At 36.4% G+C, this 18,167-nt stretch overlaps 1 protein-coding gene across 1 annotated transcript in view; it reads right to left on the bottom strand.

Annotated features, from left to right (window-relative positions):
- zranb3 (zinc finger, RAN-binding domain containing 3) overlaps positions 1–13,254 on the bottom strand; it is a 68,661-nt gene extending 55,407 nt beyond the window's left edge. Inside the window, exons 1-2 of the mRNA XM_052124306.1 lie at positions 13,150–13,254; positions 12,825–12,983 (exon numbers count right to left, since the gene is read on the bottom strand). Of these exons, the coding sequence (XP_051980266.1) occupies positions 12,825–12,967 (143 nt within the window). The 5' untranslated portion in view covers positions 12,968–12,983; positions 13,150–13,254. The remainder of the gene's footprint in view (positions 1–12,824; positions 12,984–13,149) is intronic.
- Between the last annotated feature and the right edge of the window lie 4,913 nt (positions 13,255–18,167).

Genomic DNA, 18,167 nt, shown 5'->3' with positions numbered 1-18,167 from the left:
TTTGAAGAGAATTGGGGCGGCTGTGGCTCAGGTGGTAGAGCGGGTCGGCCACTAATCGCAGGGTTGGCGGTTCGATTCCCGGCCCACGTGACTCCACATGCGGAAGTGTCCTTGGGCAAGACACTGAACCCCAAGTTGCTCCCAATGGCAGGCTAGCACCTTATATAGCAGCTCTGCCGCCATTGGCGTGCGTGTGAATGTTTGAACGAGTCACAGTGTAAGGTGCTTTGAAAAGGTTAAAAAAGCGCTATATAAGTGCAGACCATTTACTATGATAACCCTGTCTTTCCACCCCCACATTATAGACCTCTATAAATACAAATTAAGACTTTTGTTGTATCATTTAAGAATTTTTATGACCTCAATTTTGGAAAACTGAATTTAAGACATTCTAAGACTTTTTAAGGATCTGCGCGAACCCTGCCGCTAGTAGTGCAAGTTGTCGCGTGAACATGCAAGCCAATGTAAATGCTTTTCTCTCTTTGCGCTCATAAACGTGCAACAGAAAAACTACTTACATTTTGTGTCTTTCTCACAAAAACTTACTGTTGGAGGGTTACTTTACTAATTTTACTAAATATGTATTCCACTACAGAATGCATGCAGTAAAATTTAATTTGTAACATATTCTGTTAGATTACTTAAGGTCAGTAACGTAATAAAAATACATTGGATTATTTTAACTATTAAAAAAATCTGCCAGTACAGCAAGAAAAAACATGTTAAAAATGAATTATCTGAAAACAGTCTAAATATCTTATAATATAGCTTCTAAAACAAGAAATCGATCTTGTTTAAAGGATTTGTAGATATATTTTATAGAAAAACAATACAAAAAATTATCATCAAGAATACAATTTTTGCCCTAATATCTTAATGTCTTAAAGTACTAGAGGAATGTATGTATGGATTTTCTTCATACAAAATGTGATTGTGTCTGGTAACATGTGCATGTAAAACGGCAAGAAATAGCATTTTAGCTTAGCATAAAGCTAAATGTTCACATAGTATTTTAGACAAGGTTTATTTCTATTTCTGCTACTCCAAACTTACTTCATACTTCTCTGTTTGCTCTTATGAATGTAACACATCTTAAGAAAGCGTTTCAGTGCTGCTATAAAGTGAGGCACTTTGGGCCGCCATTGGATTGAAGAGATGGGCCATGATATTAATAAAAACAATTTGTGTGCGTGTTCTGAAAAATGATGACCGTTTTCTTTTTGAGTGAACTATCGGCTTCATATAATATGAAATTATTACTTATTTATCAACAGTTATGGGCTATCAACCACCCTGCTCTCTAGAAAACTGTATTGCATCAGCTATCGAGAAATCCATATCGGTTTGACCACTAGTGTAAATGTGGGTGGTCAAATGTTAATAAGCTTGTAGTTATGAGGTCATAATTTAAAAATAGTTAGTTCAGAAATTGTCGGGGTTAAGTTTTAATCAAATTAGGTATACTAAATTAGCTTAGCATTTTGAACATCAGAGTACACCGATAAAACATTATGATCACCTGGCTAATATGGCGTTGGTCCCCTGCGTGCAGCCAAAACAGCACCGACCCGCCTAGGCATGGACTCTACAAAACCCCTGAAGGTGTCCTGTGCTATTTCGCAACAAGACATTAGCAGCAGATCCTATAAATTGCAAGGTGGAGCTGCAGTGGATCAGACTTGTTGGTCCAGCACATCCCATTGTATTGATATCTGGGGAATTTGGAGGCCAGGGCAACACCTTGAAACTCAACATGTTCCTTAAGCCATTCCCGAACAATGTGTGCAGTGTGGCAGGGTGCATTATCCTGCGGAAAGAGGCCACTGCCATCAGGGACTACCATTGCCATGAAGGGGTGTACCTGGTCTGCAACGATGTTTAGGTAGGTGGCACGTATCAAATTGACGTCCACATGAATGGCCGGACCCAGAGTTTCCCAGCAGAACATTGCCCAGAGCATCACACTCCCTCCACCAGCTCGTTGTCTTCCCACAGTGCTTCCCCCCCCAGGTAAACGCGCACATGTACACGGCTGTTTACATGATGTAAAAGAAAACGGGAATCATCCGACCAGGCGACCTTCTCCAAGGTCCAGTTCTGATGCTCGCTTGCCCATTGTAGGCACTTTTGACGGGGGACAGGGGTCATCATGGGCACTCGGACCGGTCTGCGGATACGCAGCCCTATAAGCAGCAGTGTGCGATGCACTGTGTTGTGAGCGGCACATTCCTCCAGTAACATTTTCTGTGACTGGTGCCACAGTAGACGTTCTGTCGGTTCGGACCAGACAGGATAGCCTTTGTTGCCCTTGCGCATCAATGAGCCTTGGGCACCCAATAATTTGGCCCTTGTCAAAGTCGCTCTGATCTTTACTCCCACATTCAATATGTTGAATACGAGAACTGATTGTTTGCTTACCATCTAATCTACCCAGACCTTGACATGTGGCCTTGTTAGGAGATGATCAATGTTATTCGCTTCACCCGTGAGTGGTCATAATGTTTTGGCTCATCATTGTATATCTTCAAAATACATCATAATCATTTATTTTAAAAAGAGCAATAAAATCAGGATTTCTGAGATATTGCCTCTTCAAAATGAAGGCTTCATATACTTTACCTCCATTTCCTAGTGTTTAATGTATGATCTCTGCCCGCACCTCAAATTTCCTCGAATATTGCATGATGACACGTGCAAATCAAAATACTAAAACAACCAACAAGATTTGTATCCTGGTGGAACCACTAAGGAAACAAAACATCAAGAGTTTTTCTGTTACTAAAATGTCATCATGCTCCCCGAGTTGCCCGTATCCATTGTTCAAACAGCAGATCTACTCATTAGAAGGAGATGTTTGCTCTTTTTCACTGTCCTTTTATTCTTTTTTTAAAAGTAATGCTGTGAGACACTGATCTTCTGCAGATTCTTTCAGGGGAAAAAATTTAATTGCTAGTGTGTCAGGCGACGTGCAAGGATTTACTGGGAACAAATGAAGCGGATATATGCAGGGCAACAAATAAAAGAGCTTTGTATCTTTTTTCCATTATTTATTTATTTTTATGCGTTTTTTATTTGTTTTGTTTTATTAATAATGTGGTTCCATTCTGGATTCCGGCAACGCCTTGGTTGGTGATGACCTACACGACGGTCATTATAAACATGCATGACAGTGATGCATTCAGCTAATGATGATGCAATATGTTGTTCTGTTCCTAAAATTGTATCTGCATACAGTACTAGAAAACAATATCCAGGACGCATTCTAAAGAATTGTTTGAGAAGAGTTTATACACATTTTCAGAACAATAGCATATTGTACAAGATGCTGGAGCAGCAATATTTATTTTTTACAATTTTAGAAGCAAATCCTTCATCTTATTTCTTTATTGATATGAACAAAAAAGTAGCAAGTTTGTTTTTACATGATACCTTAGAAAAGCCATGTTTGTTTTTTTTACCACAAACCATGCTAATGTTATAGTATTATTTGTAGTATACTGCATTGTCATGTAAAAACCACAAAGTACAAGGACATTACAGTGTTTTTAGACAATTTACAAATGGTATTTTTGAAGGTATTCTTTGAAGTTGCCAAGTAAATACCATCCTATATGAATAATTTCCATTCATTGGCACTATTTTCTATAAAGTACCATGGTAGCTCCATTAAATGGTGCAGTACAATTTATATAGGCAATACAAAATAAAATAAGAATGTACAGTTGAAGTCAGAAGTTTACATACACTTTGGTTAAAAATTTAGTTTTAATGTCTTCAACCTCTCCACAGATTTCATATTAGCAAACAATAGTTTTTGTCAAGTCGTTTAGGACATCTACTTTGTGCATGAAACAGGTATTTTTCCAACAATTGTTTACAGACAGATTGTTTCACTTTTAATTGACAATATCACAATTCCAGTGGGTCAGAAGTTTACATACACTAAGTTAACTGTGCCTTTAAGCAGCTTTAAGAAAATTATGTCAAGCCTTTAGACAATTAGCTTCTGATTGGAGGTGTACCTGTGTATGTATTTTAAGGCCTATCTTCAAACTCAGTGCCTCTTTTCTTGTCATCTTGGAAAATCAATAGAAATCAACCAAGACCTCAGAAAAGAGAATGTGGACAAGTTTGGTTCTTCCTTGGGAGCAATTTCCAAATGCCTGAAGGTACCACGTTCATCTGTACAAACAATAGTATGCAAGTATAAACACCATGGGACAACGTAGTCATCATACCCCTCAGGAAGGAGACGCATTCTGTCTCCAATTGATGAACGTAGTTTGGTGTGAAAAGTGCAAATCAATCCCAGAACAACAGCAAAGGATCTGGTGACGATGCTGGAGGAAACAGGTATAATAAGTATCTATATCCACAGTAAAACGAGTCCTATATCGACATAGCCTGAAAGGCTGCTCAGCAAGGAAGAAGCCACTGCTCCAAAACCACCATAAAAAAGCTAGACTACAGTTTGCAAGTGCACATGGGGACAAAGATCTTACTTTTTCTGATGAAACAAAAACTCAACTGTTTGGCCATAATGGCCATTGTTAAGTTTGGAGGAATAAGGCTGAGGCTTGCAAGCAGAAGAACACCATTACAACAGTGAAGCATGGGGGTGGCAGCATCATGTTGTGGTGGTGCTTTGCTGCAGGAGGGACTGGTGCACCTCACAAAACAGATGGCATCATGAGGAAGGAAATATATGGGGATATATTGAAGCAACATCTCAAGACATCAGCCAGGAAGTTAAAGCTTGTTCGCAAATGGGTCTTCTAAATGGACAATGGCCGCAAGCACACCTCCAAATTTGTGGCAAAATGGCTTAAGGACAACAAAGTCAAGATATTGGAGTGTCCATCACAAACCCTCATCTCAGTCCGATAGAACATTTGTGGGCAGAACTGAAAAAGTGTGTGCGAGCAAGGAGGCCTCCAAACCTGACTCAGTTACACCAGTTCTGTCTGGAGGAATGGGCCAAAATTCCAGCAACTTATTGTGAGAAGCTTGTGGAGGATACCCAAAATATTTGACCCAAGTTAAACAATTTAAAAGCATGCTACCAAATTCTAACAAAGTGTATGTAAACTTCTGACCCACTGGGAATGTGATGAAAGAAATAAAAGCTGAAATAAATCATTCTCTCTACTATTATTCTGACATTTCACATTCTTAAAATAAGGTAGTGATCCTCACTGACCCAAGACAGGGAATGTTTTCTAGGATTAAATGTCAGGAATTGTGAAAAACTGAGTTTAAATGTATTTGGCTAAAGTGTATGTAAACTTCTGACTTCAACTGTAGCAGTATAGTATTTTTACATTTGTATCAGTAGCTGCATAAAGTGATCTCTTCAAACATCTATGAGAGACAGAGTAACAAATAAAGATAAAGAGGTAGAGAGAGAGAGCTATGATAGTCTCTATATCTTGTTTTCTCCTCCCTCTGTGTGAAAGGATGATTAACAGCCTCTGTTCAGCCAGTGGGTTTTATCCTGCCTTCAAATTGTTGGAGCACTTGCTAGCACTGTGTAATGCGCTCTCACATGCCTGAAGTGCCACTCAGGTGTGTGTGTGTGGTGTTTCGCCACACATTAATCACTGTTCTTTAAATAACGCTGCTTGCAACCGACGCACCACAGCGTCCTGAAGAGGGCTCTGTCTGATTTGCCTGACAACAGCACCAATAACTTCATTCTTGTATTTCCAGACCTGTATGACTTTTTCTTTGTGAAACACTAAAAGTTATGTTAGGCAGAATTTTAGCCTCAGTCACTATTCACTTTCATTGCCTCTTTTTTTCCAATATGAATACAATAAAAGTGAATGGTGACATTCACAATGGTGGTCATACAAGTTTGGAACATGAGTGAGTGAGTAAATTATGACAGAATTTTCCTTTTTGGTTGAACTATTCCTTTAATATCCATAACGGTATTCATTAATCATCTCGTAATTAATGAAACGAAAATGTAGGGCTTCACAATTAACCATTATCATGCTAAAGTTTTCATTTTTAGCATTGTAACCAATCAGATATGCAAGTTTTGCACATTAACCAATCACAGCCGTTTAAATTAGGCTAGGCCTATCAATATGGACAACCGATCCTAGTGAACGAAATTTTAGCTGTCAGATGGGTCCGATTTCCCACAGGTTTCACCTAAATATATGGTAGCCTATTTTTGTGTGTAATTCTTTTTTATTTCTTGCCAATTTCATATTCTGTTATTGTGCAATACAATATTACATGTAATTGTATTTACAATGTAATTAACACAATGACAAAGGTATACAGTATAATGATGATTTAAAAGTTGTCACTGCAAAATAAACCCAAAAAATGGCGCAAGTTGCATCGCAGAATTTGAGAAAAGCTGCAGCAAATTCAGTCATTTTGGAATGTAAAATGTGAACTCCATGGTGTCCATTCAAACTTGATCTGACGTTATTTGGGCGACTCGTCATCCCTGACGTTAAGGCCACCAATATGTATAGCAAAGTCTACTTAATATGCACTAATTTGCTTTGTTATTTCAATTTCATTACAATTACTTAATCTTCCCCCATGCCTTCATTTGCACCTCTAATGCAATTATAAAGGGCCGTACACTACACTCCTTTGCCGTCTTCCATCTCAGATCAATAGATATCGATTGATTCGGCCACGACGCTCAATACGGAGACAGAGATAGTTTAGCTCCCGTGTGTCATAGAGGTACATAGAGGTGGTGTAGTGGTTTGATTGGTGGTTCAGAGTTCAGGGCTCATTAAACCACAGTTATTGTGTCAGCACAGCATATGCTAATCTGCCCTTGCGTATGGTTTCATCAGCCAATATGATGAATTAGTGTTTAGTTGCAGTCCATACGCTAGTACATTATGACTATATTAGCATCTTTGATGCCGCGTGAGTGTGTTGAGTTTTAGTACAGAGATAATAAACGTGGGTTGCTTGTTTCTGTGAGGAACTAAGCGTAAAATTAGCATTCATCATGCAACAACAGGCTATGCTATCTGTTCCACAGAAACAATAACATTTTCAAACATTAGACAACAGTTATATATAGCTGTCCTGCTGTAAAAACAGCTTAAACCAGTCTTCTTTTACAATTTTACAGTGGTAACGACAACCTGACTACGCTATTTTAGTGGACACTGTGGTTAGCATGGTACATTGTTTACATTTATATCCTTAGATCTAATATTTCAAGATGTTCAAGTATGTTTTTTTTTTATATCAAGTAATGACTGGTGTTCACCTCTTGTGCTCTCAAGATATGAAAGCAGCCGGGGATATCTATCTTCTCAACTTCTAATAATTCTCTGATGAAATCTTGCTATGAGCAGTAAAGAGCTGCTCTAAAACACTGCATCATTTGAACAAGTATGGTGTCTCAGTGTGTGGTTTGGTTGTGCTGTAACAAAAAAAAGCAATTCTGCTTCAGGGGGATTATTGAATTGCAGAGCGAGAAAGAGGTGGGAGATAAAGGGAGAGAAAAAAACGGAAATCGATGGTTTAGAAAACACCAAGTGGTTGTATTCTATTACATGAGTACAGAGGTACAGAGGCATATCTACTTCATCCGCAAGATAAAGATTTGCGCAGATTAAACAAAACAGACTCTCTAAACACGTAAACAAACACAAACACTACTTCCTAACTGCCTCAGTTTCGCAATAAATATAATTTTTCGCAATAAAGATGGTAAAAGCTAAAGTGTGTAATTTCTGCGTAGCTAGCATCACCAAATAATGTTCAAGAATTTGTTTTACTTTTAACCAAACACTGCCAATACTGCTGGTATTCTTCAATATGGTTTACCGCGATAATTCATAACCACGGTTATGTTATTATAGACACTTCAATTTTCAGTTCAAGCACCACCCTCATTGTTTCTTTAAATATCTCGGCCTCTGAGTGGACTAGAAGCTCAATCATTAGCAAGCTGAGCCCATTTGACATAAATATTTCTAGCCCATTACATCTAGGGAGTGCTAATTTTCAACACGATTGATTTGAGGCCTTATTTTGCTATTTTATGTAATATACATGCAGAATTGGTGGTAAACTCTGCAAAGTTCAGATTCTAAGCTTTAAAATGATACCTCATATGCCTAACTTATGGAGACTTTAACGCTTTTTCGCAATATAGTGCCCCCTAGTGTTTAAGGAGATTCCTACATTTTATTTTATTTTTTAGGGTGGGACTTCATTTGATCCATAGAATTCATTGGATCGTAAAAAGTGGTCTCTTTATGACAAGTGGTTGGAGGGGAGGGGTTGAAAATTCAGTGAGTGTGACGACGTCAGCCAAAAATAGATTTAGAGGTGGAGCAAGTTGTTACGCTTTAATAAAAGATTATAAAAGACAATTTTTTTGTCCTTTGGAATAACATGCACCAATAAATCATTACAATAGCACCAGGAACATGCTTTAAGTAAATGGGGTCAATTTTGATTTCATTTTGACTTTATTAACCTGACACCGTAAATAACATAGAACCATCTGGTTTGTTATATAAACAAGTAAATTTGTTCTTATATAATAACGTAAATGGTCCAATCATTAGTGTAAACCTAACATTAAACTTTGATGTAGGAGAAAAAGAATATGTTGGTCAATGTTGAATAAACACCTGCAAATTTAAGGCTGTACAGCTTTCAGCATCAACGATCCCCCGAAAAACCAGTTTGTGTTAATCAGGCTTGATTTTTGTAAATCCGACAAGCCGAATATGAAAAGTAAACAGTAACTTGCCGCCTTCATTTCCCATGATAAACAAAACAAACATAAATGTGGTTATTCACAAGCGATGACATAAAGCCGTGTGGAAGCCTGTCCTGGTTCATTAGACAGTAGGTGGAGAGTCTCTGTGCAGATAAAGTAATTACAATGGAGGATTGCTCGGGTTATTGGCTGGAGTGGAGATTACATATTTAATTAGAGAGCAATTATCTGGGGCCATAATCCGCATACTAACTGATTAGCAGGATCAAAGCGCTACATATGGGAAAATTAATTGCTAAATTAAATTTGACAACAAAAACTAAGAGCAAAGCGCACGACCATTCGTAAAAACTTTATAGGTGACAAATGCAATTTAAAAAAAAAAAAATAACCCAAAAATACAAATTCTGTAATTTTCCCATATGTACTTATTTACTAATTTCACTGCAAACCTGTATGACATTCTTTATTCTGTGATACACAATTTATTTTTTTTTTTTTTTTTAAATGTCTTCTAACAGCCGCTGGATGTCTGGGACTGTGTGAAATAACACCTGTTTGGCTAAAGAGAAAATTAGTTTTGGCTGATTGAACACAGTCAGACTTGATTACAGTTAATATACAGCTGCATTATACATTCAAACCCTCACCATCAGAATCAAGACACCTACACAAAGATTCAACAAACACATAATGCAACGGAAATGACTAAGAAAGATTAAAGAACTAAAAATAGCAGTGGTTGGTTTGAAATTATGACGACATTTTAGAATGTTCTAGAAAAAAGTCAAAACATTACAGAGAATAGTCACAATGTTCGATAATAAAGACAAAACATTACGAGATAAAAGGTAGAAATATTTTTTTTAAATAAAGTCAAGATTTCAGGAATAATTTTGTTGCTTTGAGATTAAAGTCACAGCACTATGATTGAAGTTGTTATATTAGGAGAATTACGTTGTGGTATTTTGAGAATAAAGTCGTAACATTATTGGATGGATGGATGGATGGGATTGGGTTATGGACGGATGGATGGATGGATGGATGGGATTGGGTTATGGACGGATGAATGGATGGATGGGATTGGGTTATGGACGGATGGATGGATGGACGGATGGATGGATGGGATTGGGTTATGGACGATGGATGGATGGATGGGATTGGGTTATGGAAGGATGGATGGATGGAAGGACGGATGGGATTGGGTTATGGACAGATGGATGGATGGGATTGGGTTATGGACGGATGGATGGATGGGAATGGGTTATGGATGGATGGATGGGAATGGGTTATGGATGGATGGATGGGGAATGGGTTATGGACGGATGGATGGATGGATGGGATTGGGTTATGGACGGATGGATGGATGGGAAACAGTGTGTGAACCCTTACTCATCTCCATTAAAGTCACAAGTAAATAAAGTATTAGGCTAATCTTTTGAGAATAAAGCCAATTACGGGATTATATTTGTAGCATTGAGATTGAAGTTGTTATATTATGATCGAAGTCTTATTATAAATATAAAGTCATAGCATTTTTAGATTAAAGAAGTAATGTTTACAAAATAAAGTCAATGTTATGAGAATAAAATTATAACATTACACAAATAAAGTTGTGGTATTTTGAGAATTAAGTCATAACATTACAAGATTAAGATTGAAGATTGAAGCTGTAGCTTTACGATAAAAGTTGTAATATTAAGAGAATAAAATTATGGCATTTTGATATTAAAGTAGTAATATTTTTAGCATAAAGTCATAATGTTTGAGAATAACGTCTAGTGGCACTAAAACACCAGCATAGGAAATCCATCAGTACGGAAATAGTGAAAATTGTTTTTAAGAGGTGCTAGGAACAAACTGCTTGCATATAAAAGACATTATTTGTATGTTTTTGGCAGAAATACACACAGTTAAGGGTGTAGAATTTAAAGGTACACGTACATTTTAAGGTGCAATAATTTGAGAAGTTTGATAAGCCAAGATTCATTATTATTGCTCATAGGGGTTTGAACAAACCCTACACTCTTAGTATTAAACTTTGGTATGGAACTTGTCACGCACGGTTTGTCTAACAGAGAACAATAATTGTGTGGCTCATTGCTGTGCTTGTACTTCACTTATTTTCACTCAGGCAGATGATACAATGGGTGAAATATATAATAGACTTGTAGTGTACTTTTAAAACCACACTTAAAAATGAAGATAAGTCAGTAATTGGCTATTTTTTGTTCTCTCACTTACATAAAGTTCAAACCAAAAACTGGATACTGTGACTCAAAGATTCCTGTGGGATTCTACTAAATCCATCCAGCTGAATGTCTGCCTAATTAAGAGACTGACCCTGTCCGCTCCGAACAGAGCACTCTGTGTGTCCTATCATCGATCGGGGATCCACCACAGCGTCTTTTAACTGACCCGTCTGACCCAGAGCTACAAGAACATTGACTGATAGGGAACTAGAGTACATTAGATTCTTAACTGCTTTAATCAGGCACAGATTAAGAGACGGACGGACGGATGGATGAGCAAGAAACAGTATGTGAACCCTTTGAAATTAGCTGGTTTTCTGCATTAATTGGTCATAAAATTTGATCTCATCTCCATTAAAGTCACAAGTATAGAAAAACACAATGTGCTTAAGCTAACGACACACAAACAATTATGATCTTTCATGTTTTTATTGAACACATCCCATTAAACATTAAAAGTGCTCTGGAAAAAGTATGAGAATCCGCTAGGCTAAAGACAAAAAAAAAAAAGAAAAGCTAATTAGACTTGGCAGTTGGAGTTGACAAATTAGGCATCAAATTAATGAAATAAGATTAGAGGTGTGTGTTAGAGCTACTTTGACTTCTAAAAAGCACTCAAGCGTTTTGAGTTTGCTATTCAAAAGAAGCATCTGCTAACGTGGCCATGACTCGCAAAAAAGCGTTGCATAAAGCTGGATCGGTTTACAAAGTTATCTCGAAGAGCTTAGATATTCATTTGTCCACAGTTAAATAAATTGTCTATAAATGGGGATGATTTAGTACTATAGCTACTCTCCCTAGAAGTGGCCGTCCAGCCAAGATGACTCAAAGGGCACAGCAGAATGCTCAATGAAGTAAAAAAGAACCCTAGAGTGACAGAAAAAGATCACTGGAATTTTTTCACATCTCGAGTCTATTATACGGAAAATATTCCGGCGTCCATGGCAGAACATCATGAAGGAAGCTGCTGCTTTCCAACATAGACCTTGCTGCGTGACTGAAGAATGCCAAAGACCACCTTGACAATCCACAATGCTACTGGGAAAATGTTTTGTGGAATAATGAATCTAAGGCTGAATTATTTGGGAAGAACACGCATCACTACGTATGGCGTAAAAAGGGCACCGCATACCAACATGTAAACATCATCCCAACGGTGAAGTATGGTGGAGGAAGCATCATGATTTTAGGCTGCTTTGCTGCTTCGGGTCCTGGGCCGCTTGTCATCATAGATGAAAAAATGAATTCCGAATTTTATCACAATATCCTATAGGATAATGTCAGGGTTGCTGTGCACCAACTGAAGCTCAGTAGAAGTTGGGTAACGCAGCAGGACAATGACCCTAAACATGGAAGTAAATCCACTAAAGAATGTCTTTGAAAAAAGAAAATCCCCCTTTTGGAGTGTCTCAGACAGAGCCCAGACCTTAACCCAATAGAGATGCTGTGGAATGACCTCATGACCATTCACACCAGACATCCTAAGAATATGACTGAGCTGAAGCAGTTCTGTAGGAAGAATGGTCCAAAATTCCCTCTGACCATTGTGCAGGTCTAATCCACAACTACCAGAAATGCTTGGTTAAGGTTATTGCTGCCAAAGGATGGGGTTCACATACTGTGAATGTTTGATGGGATGTGTTCAACAAAGACAGTAAAATTATCACTGTTTGTGTGCTATCTTCAGCACATTGTGTTTGTCTCTACTTGTGACTTTGATGAAGATGAGATTGAATTTTATGAACATTTAATGCAGAAAACCAGCTAATTCCAGAGGGTTCACAAACTTTTTCTTGCCACTGTAGATAGATAGAAATTGTCAAACTAAGATAGAAACTAACCGTCCATCCATTGAGAGAGCAAAACAGACCCCCTCTCTCTGAAAAGGCATCAGTTTTTCCTGCACTTTTTTTGGAAGGAGTTGGAGTGCATCCTTGCCACGGAGAGGAGATTCCACAAGGTTTTTAAGCTGGCTTCTTCTCATTATTTTGCCTTCAATTCTGCATAACAAAATGTGTAATATGAATCATAACTAAATAATATAAATACTAGTTTGTAGTCTAGTACGTTGCACAATAGGATAACACAATTAATGCATGGATGCTTATAGAACAACTCTAATAAAACTCTAATACTTCATTAATAACGCAGTTTAAGCACACTCACCACAAGAGGATCCTGGTTTCAAATTATTTCAGAAGAGCTGCTGCCATGTTTTGACATTTCGCGGCAATACAGCCAGTGACGTCACAGGGGCACACTATACGTCTTATACGCGCGACGAGAGGCTTTGTGGTATAAATGAAAACTTTAATTTTTTATTATTGTGTTTTATTTCTAGTATGATGAAGTGCAAGACATGTAACTGGAAACAGAGGAAACTATTCTAAAACAACTTTTAATAGGGGACGTCTGGTATTTTCAAATGTGTTTATTTTTAAAAGTTGCTCTCATCTTTCCCGAGGAGCCATTAGTTTATTTTTAACTAAATGTATTTAGTTGTAATAGTAAATGCCACTCATTGGGCTTCTTTCACTATTCTCTGGATCTCAGAAATGTAAACAAACCCAAGAGCGAAAAACAGCTCGAATCAAAAGGGCAGTACTTCCGGTACAGGAAAACTGATCAACGGTTAGTTAAACTCTTATCACGTGACATTAAAGTACATTTGATAAACAAAGATCCTAAAGAAAAAAGTGAAATCCAACCACAGATATTTCTTATTCAGTGCTGTGAACTTCTATGTTGAACTATTAATCAGTTATATGTCATTTATACTACATATTTATTTATATTTTATTAGTGACTCTGTGGATCGATCAGTGTTGGGTGTAATGAATTACTAATTAATTAATTACTATAATTAAATGGCTTTTTCAATGAAAAATGTATTTTCAGTAATTGAATTACAGTTTCTTCTGATGTAATTGTGTTAAATACTGTATAGACTATTAAAAAATTATAAATAAAACAATGGTGAATTTAAAATAGAAATATAACGTCTAATGTTCAAATATGTGTTTTCTAATTAAACGCAGCCCTTTTAAATTATTTGGCCAGTTCATGAATAATTTATTGGATTTTATCTGATTTATTTGAAAGAATTAAAAGAACCGTTTCATGTCTATCCTCGTCATTTTGATAAGGGTTTTAGAAAGTATTTAGTAATAAGTAGTGCAATTATGTTTCAGAAAGAGTCATTAGTACATTAATCTAACTACACTGTAGAAGATGTAATTAGTAGTTAGTAATTAATTACTTTTTTGAGTACCTTACCCAACACGGGTATTGATCAGTATTTTTTTCCTAATCAAAATATTATAGTTGGCTAATAATACTGTTATTTTAATTTTTTATATATTGTTTATATTTATTGATATTTTATAATATATTTGTGTATTCATATATATAATTATACACATTTATTATAAACTTATATTTGAGCCAATTCCTTTTTATTTATTTTTTATTTTTTTAATAACATGATTATTAAATAAATAATTTAGATGTTTGATTGAGTCATCGTTCTGTCGTATCTTTGGGCCACGCTGCGCCATCTATCGGTTAAAAATGTCTATTTCATTTGATAGAAACATATTTTTCCTTCCAAGTGTTTGTGTCTTTCGTCTTCAATGTCGCTGACAGACCGACAGCTTTGACTTGAGCCTTTAGCAGCCATTAAACTCATTATTTCTTCCTATTTCTCCACTCCTATTTGTCCTAGAGGTAAGCCAATCGCAGATGTACCTTCCTTTACCGCTTAAATATCTTGATGTTTGTGTTATTCCTGTGAATTTGAGTGATCTGGAAGAGCAGTGTATGTTTAAACTCACTTAGCTTTACCATGTGTTAGCACACCACAGTGTTTTAATCTTAATTTAAGACTTTGAAACAAAACATCAGCCTTAGATGACAGAAACTGTGATTTTTAAATGTAAAAAAATGTTTTGTAAACAAGCAGTGTTTTGATGTTCATAATTATTAAATAAATATGCCAATTGATCTTGTTTATGAGGGCCAAGGAGAGACCAGACACTAGATAGTAAGTAAACATGCAGCTGAATAAATCAGAGACGTGTATGTGCTTTCAAGTAGTTTATTTATGATTATTTCATCTAAATGAACTACTGTTTGGTTTTTATAGCTCAAGGGTTGTTTGTGTTGGTTGATCTAAAGATCAAGGCCTCATTAATCAAGGCCTGTGATGGAGATCAAACCACTAGAAGGAGGTTAGTCACGAATATGACTATGTTTGTGTTAATAAACAAGATGTTCTTTGTTCATGTTATCTTATGGTTGGTATTGAACCAAATTGACTTATAGAAAGATGTTCCATACTTCTACTTTTACAAATTGACTTGAAATTTGTGCTATTTCTGCTTTGGACTATATTATGACCATGTCTGTATCGGGCAATTGTGGCATTTTTTGAATTATCGGTTTGAGTAGGCCGATATTAGAAGCCGATAAAAATAGAAAATAATGGTCTATTCACATTCAATAGATTAAAACAGAAATTGTGCATTATTCATGAATTTGGAACGCAACGGATGCTTCTAATTGGCCAAATGGGCACGTTATATGCCGATAGTCTCAAAATGACAAAATATCGGTCAGTCACTATTAAAACAGTTGCCGTATTTATACTTTTTTAAATTTATTTTTTATTTAGAGCATGATAAACAGTATAGATTAGAGGTCGACCAATAGTGGGCTTTGCCGATACCGATAACTAAGCTTTTGGAAATGGCTGATAACCAATTAATCAACCGATAGTTTTTAAAAAACAAAAACTATTTGCTGATTGATAAAGTCGCCTTAATCTTTCCTCACTATGACAGCCACAGTTCCAAGAGTTCAAAATAAATAAAAAATCCCAGTTGCAGTTTATTATTCAACCAAATTCACAATAATAATTTGATTCGTTTTGTTTTTTTAACTATAAACAAGCCGGAAACACACATGTGACTCTTATTTTAAAACGATGGCTCTACATTTAAGTTGGCTATTTACCAAATTAAGTTTTTTTTAGCCTATAATTTCACCACATGAAGGGTTTTGTGTGAATTCACAAGATATGAAGTTGGAGACTCAATGTATGTGCTCACGGTGCACATTTCTATACATTTTTCTTTGCATTCACTTAAATTTAGAACACTTGATTATTTAATTAAAATGAAAAATCTGCATTGAATTGAGGATAAAAATATGGATCCTCTAGCACCCGGTAAAGGAATAAAGAGAAAATAAAATTGGCGTACATTTTTGCAGATAACCGATAGTTTCAAAAAGCAATTATCTGCACCGATTTATCGGTACAAAATACAAGCTATAAATGTTGAAGACCATAATCCTGATTTATAGGCCTATGACTGATTGCAAACTATAAATATCGGCACTGATTAATGTGTAAAACCGATATATCGTCTACCTCTAGTATATATTTATAATTATTAACCATATCATATAAATAATTGACATTTACATTTATGCATTTGGCAGATGCTTTTATCCAAAGCGATTTACAGTGCACTTATTACAGGGACAATCCCCCCCGGAGCAACCTGGAGTTAAGTGCCTTGCTCAAGGACACAATGATGGTGGCCGTGGGGATCGAACCAACAACCTTCTGATTACCAGTTATGTGCTTTAGCCCACTACACCACCACCACAAATAATAATCAGTTACTGGCCAAACTTCTAATATCAGTGTATTCACAATTTCTTTCTAATTTAAAAAGCGACGGCATGCAAAGAAAAATGTGAGTATATAGAAACGTGCCCCGTCAGCACATTTGTTGTCAAACTTAATTTGCCATTAATTTACTTCCATTGTATATATGCCCTCGCTTTAATTTATAACATTTGATTGTCTAATTAAAATAACAAAATATGCATTGAATTGAGGATGAAAATTATGCATCCTCTAGCGCTCCGCAAAGGAATAAAGAGGGGAAAATATCGGTATTCCAAAAAGCAACTTTTGCCACTGATTAATCGGTAAACCCAATAAATCGGTCTAACTCTAGTATAGATTTATAATATTGGCCATTCTCGTTATGTACCATATCTTATAAATAATTAATGGTTATCGTCCCAACTTCTAATATCGGCATATTCACAATTATTTCTTCGTTTAAATTCTGCTTTGCTACACTAATATAATTGGCTTCTTGTAGTTAATCACTTGTGTTTGTATGTTTACTCATTTGCCAGTCACTTTATATAAAGGGATTTGCCAAGTGAATAAATAGAAATATAATGTGTCGTGAATTGAAAGTGTTGACTGCTATACATTTGTAAAACAGATATGCATGGACTAGTCATGTTTTTGCAATTTTGTTTTAAATGACATCATAAATGACTTAAAAAAAAAAAAAAGAGAGAGATTCGAAGGTAAAATATGCAAACGTATATATAGTAATTAAGGCCCCAATGTATTGATGTTTTTCCCAGTACAAATATCTGAAGATATCTGAACATCTTTAGATAGTTTTACCAGAAAATAGGACAAAAAATACTCTATTTTTCAATGTAGATACAATTATGCAAAGAAATTCTTAAACTTTTTGCAGTCCGATTGAATAATGAGTTGAAGTGCATTGTGAAATACAGTATTCTGCGCATGTTCTTCGGGCCAAAAGTAGTAGGTCATCATGCTATTCGTACTATCCACAGCATACATACTAGCTATATACAGCAGATTGAAATCATTAACCACCAGCACTCCCAAACAATATATATTTTTAACCTGTATCTGGTGCACAAACTTTTTAACAAACATTTTTCCTCTAAACCGCTGACATGATGTATCTTCTTGCGACAGAGTTCTTTATGACCTTGCGATTGTTCAGCTGTTGTTCTTTTATTTATTTATATATTAAATGCTCACGCAGTGTATTGTTAGGCGTCCTGGTTTCCTGCGGCGCCGGCCTGTTTCTGTCATGCCGATTATTAATGTTGGTGCGCGGGAGGCGCTGCGGTAAGGAATGATCCACGAGCTCCCGTTCGTACAAGCTCATCTGCATCACCACGGGAGGATTCTCACCTGCTCACCTCCCCAACCCCCTTTCCCCGAACATTCACCTGAGCCTCACTTCACTCCGCACTGCATTTGTCCATTTCACTTTCGTTTACACAGTCTGAGTCTAGACGATGTGATGGCCTTTATTCAATGATTTTTA

The sequence above is a fragment of the Xyrauchen texanus genome, chromosome 50, assembly GCF_025860055.1.
Source record: "Xyrauchen texanus isolate HMW12.3.18 chromosome 50, RBS_HiC_50CHRs, whole genome shotgun sequence".
NCBI lineage: Eukaryota > Metazoa > Chordata > Actinopteri > Cypriniformes > Catostomidae > Xyrauchen > Xyrauchen texanus.
This window is presented reverse-complemented; position numbering and strand designations above follow the sequence as displayed.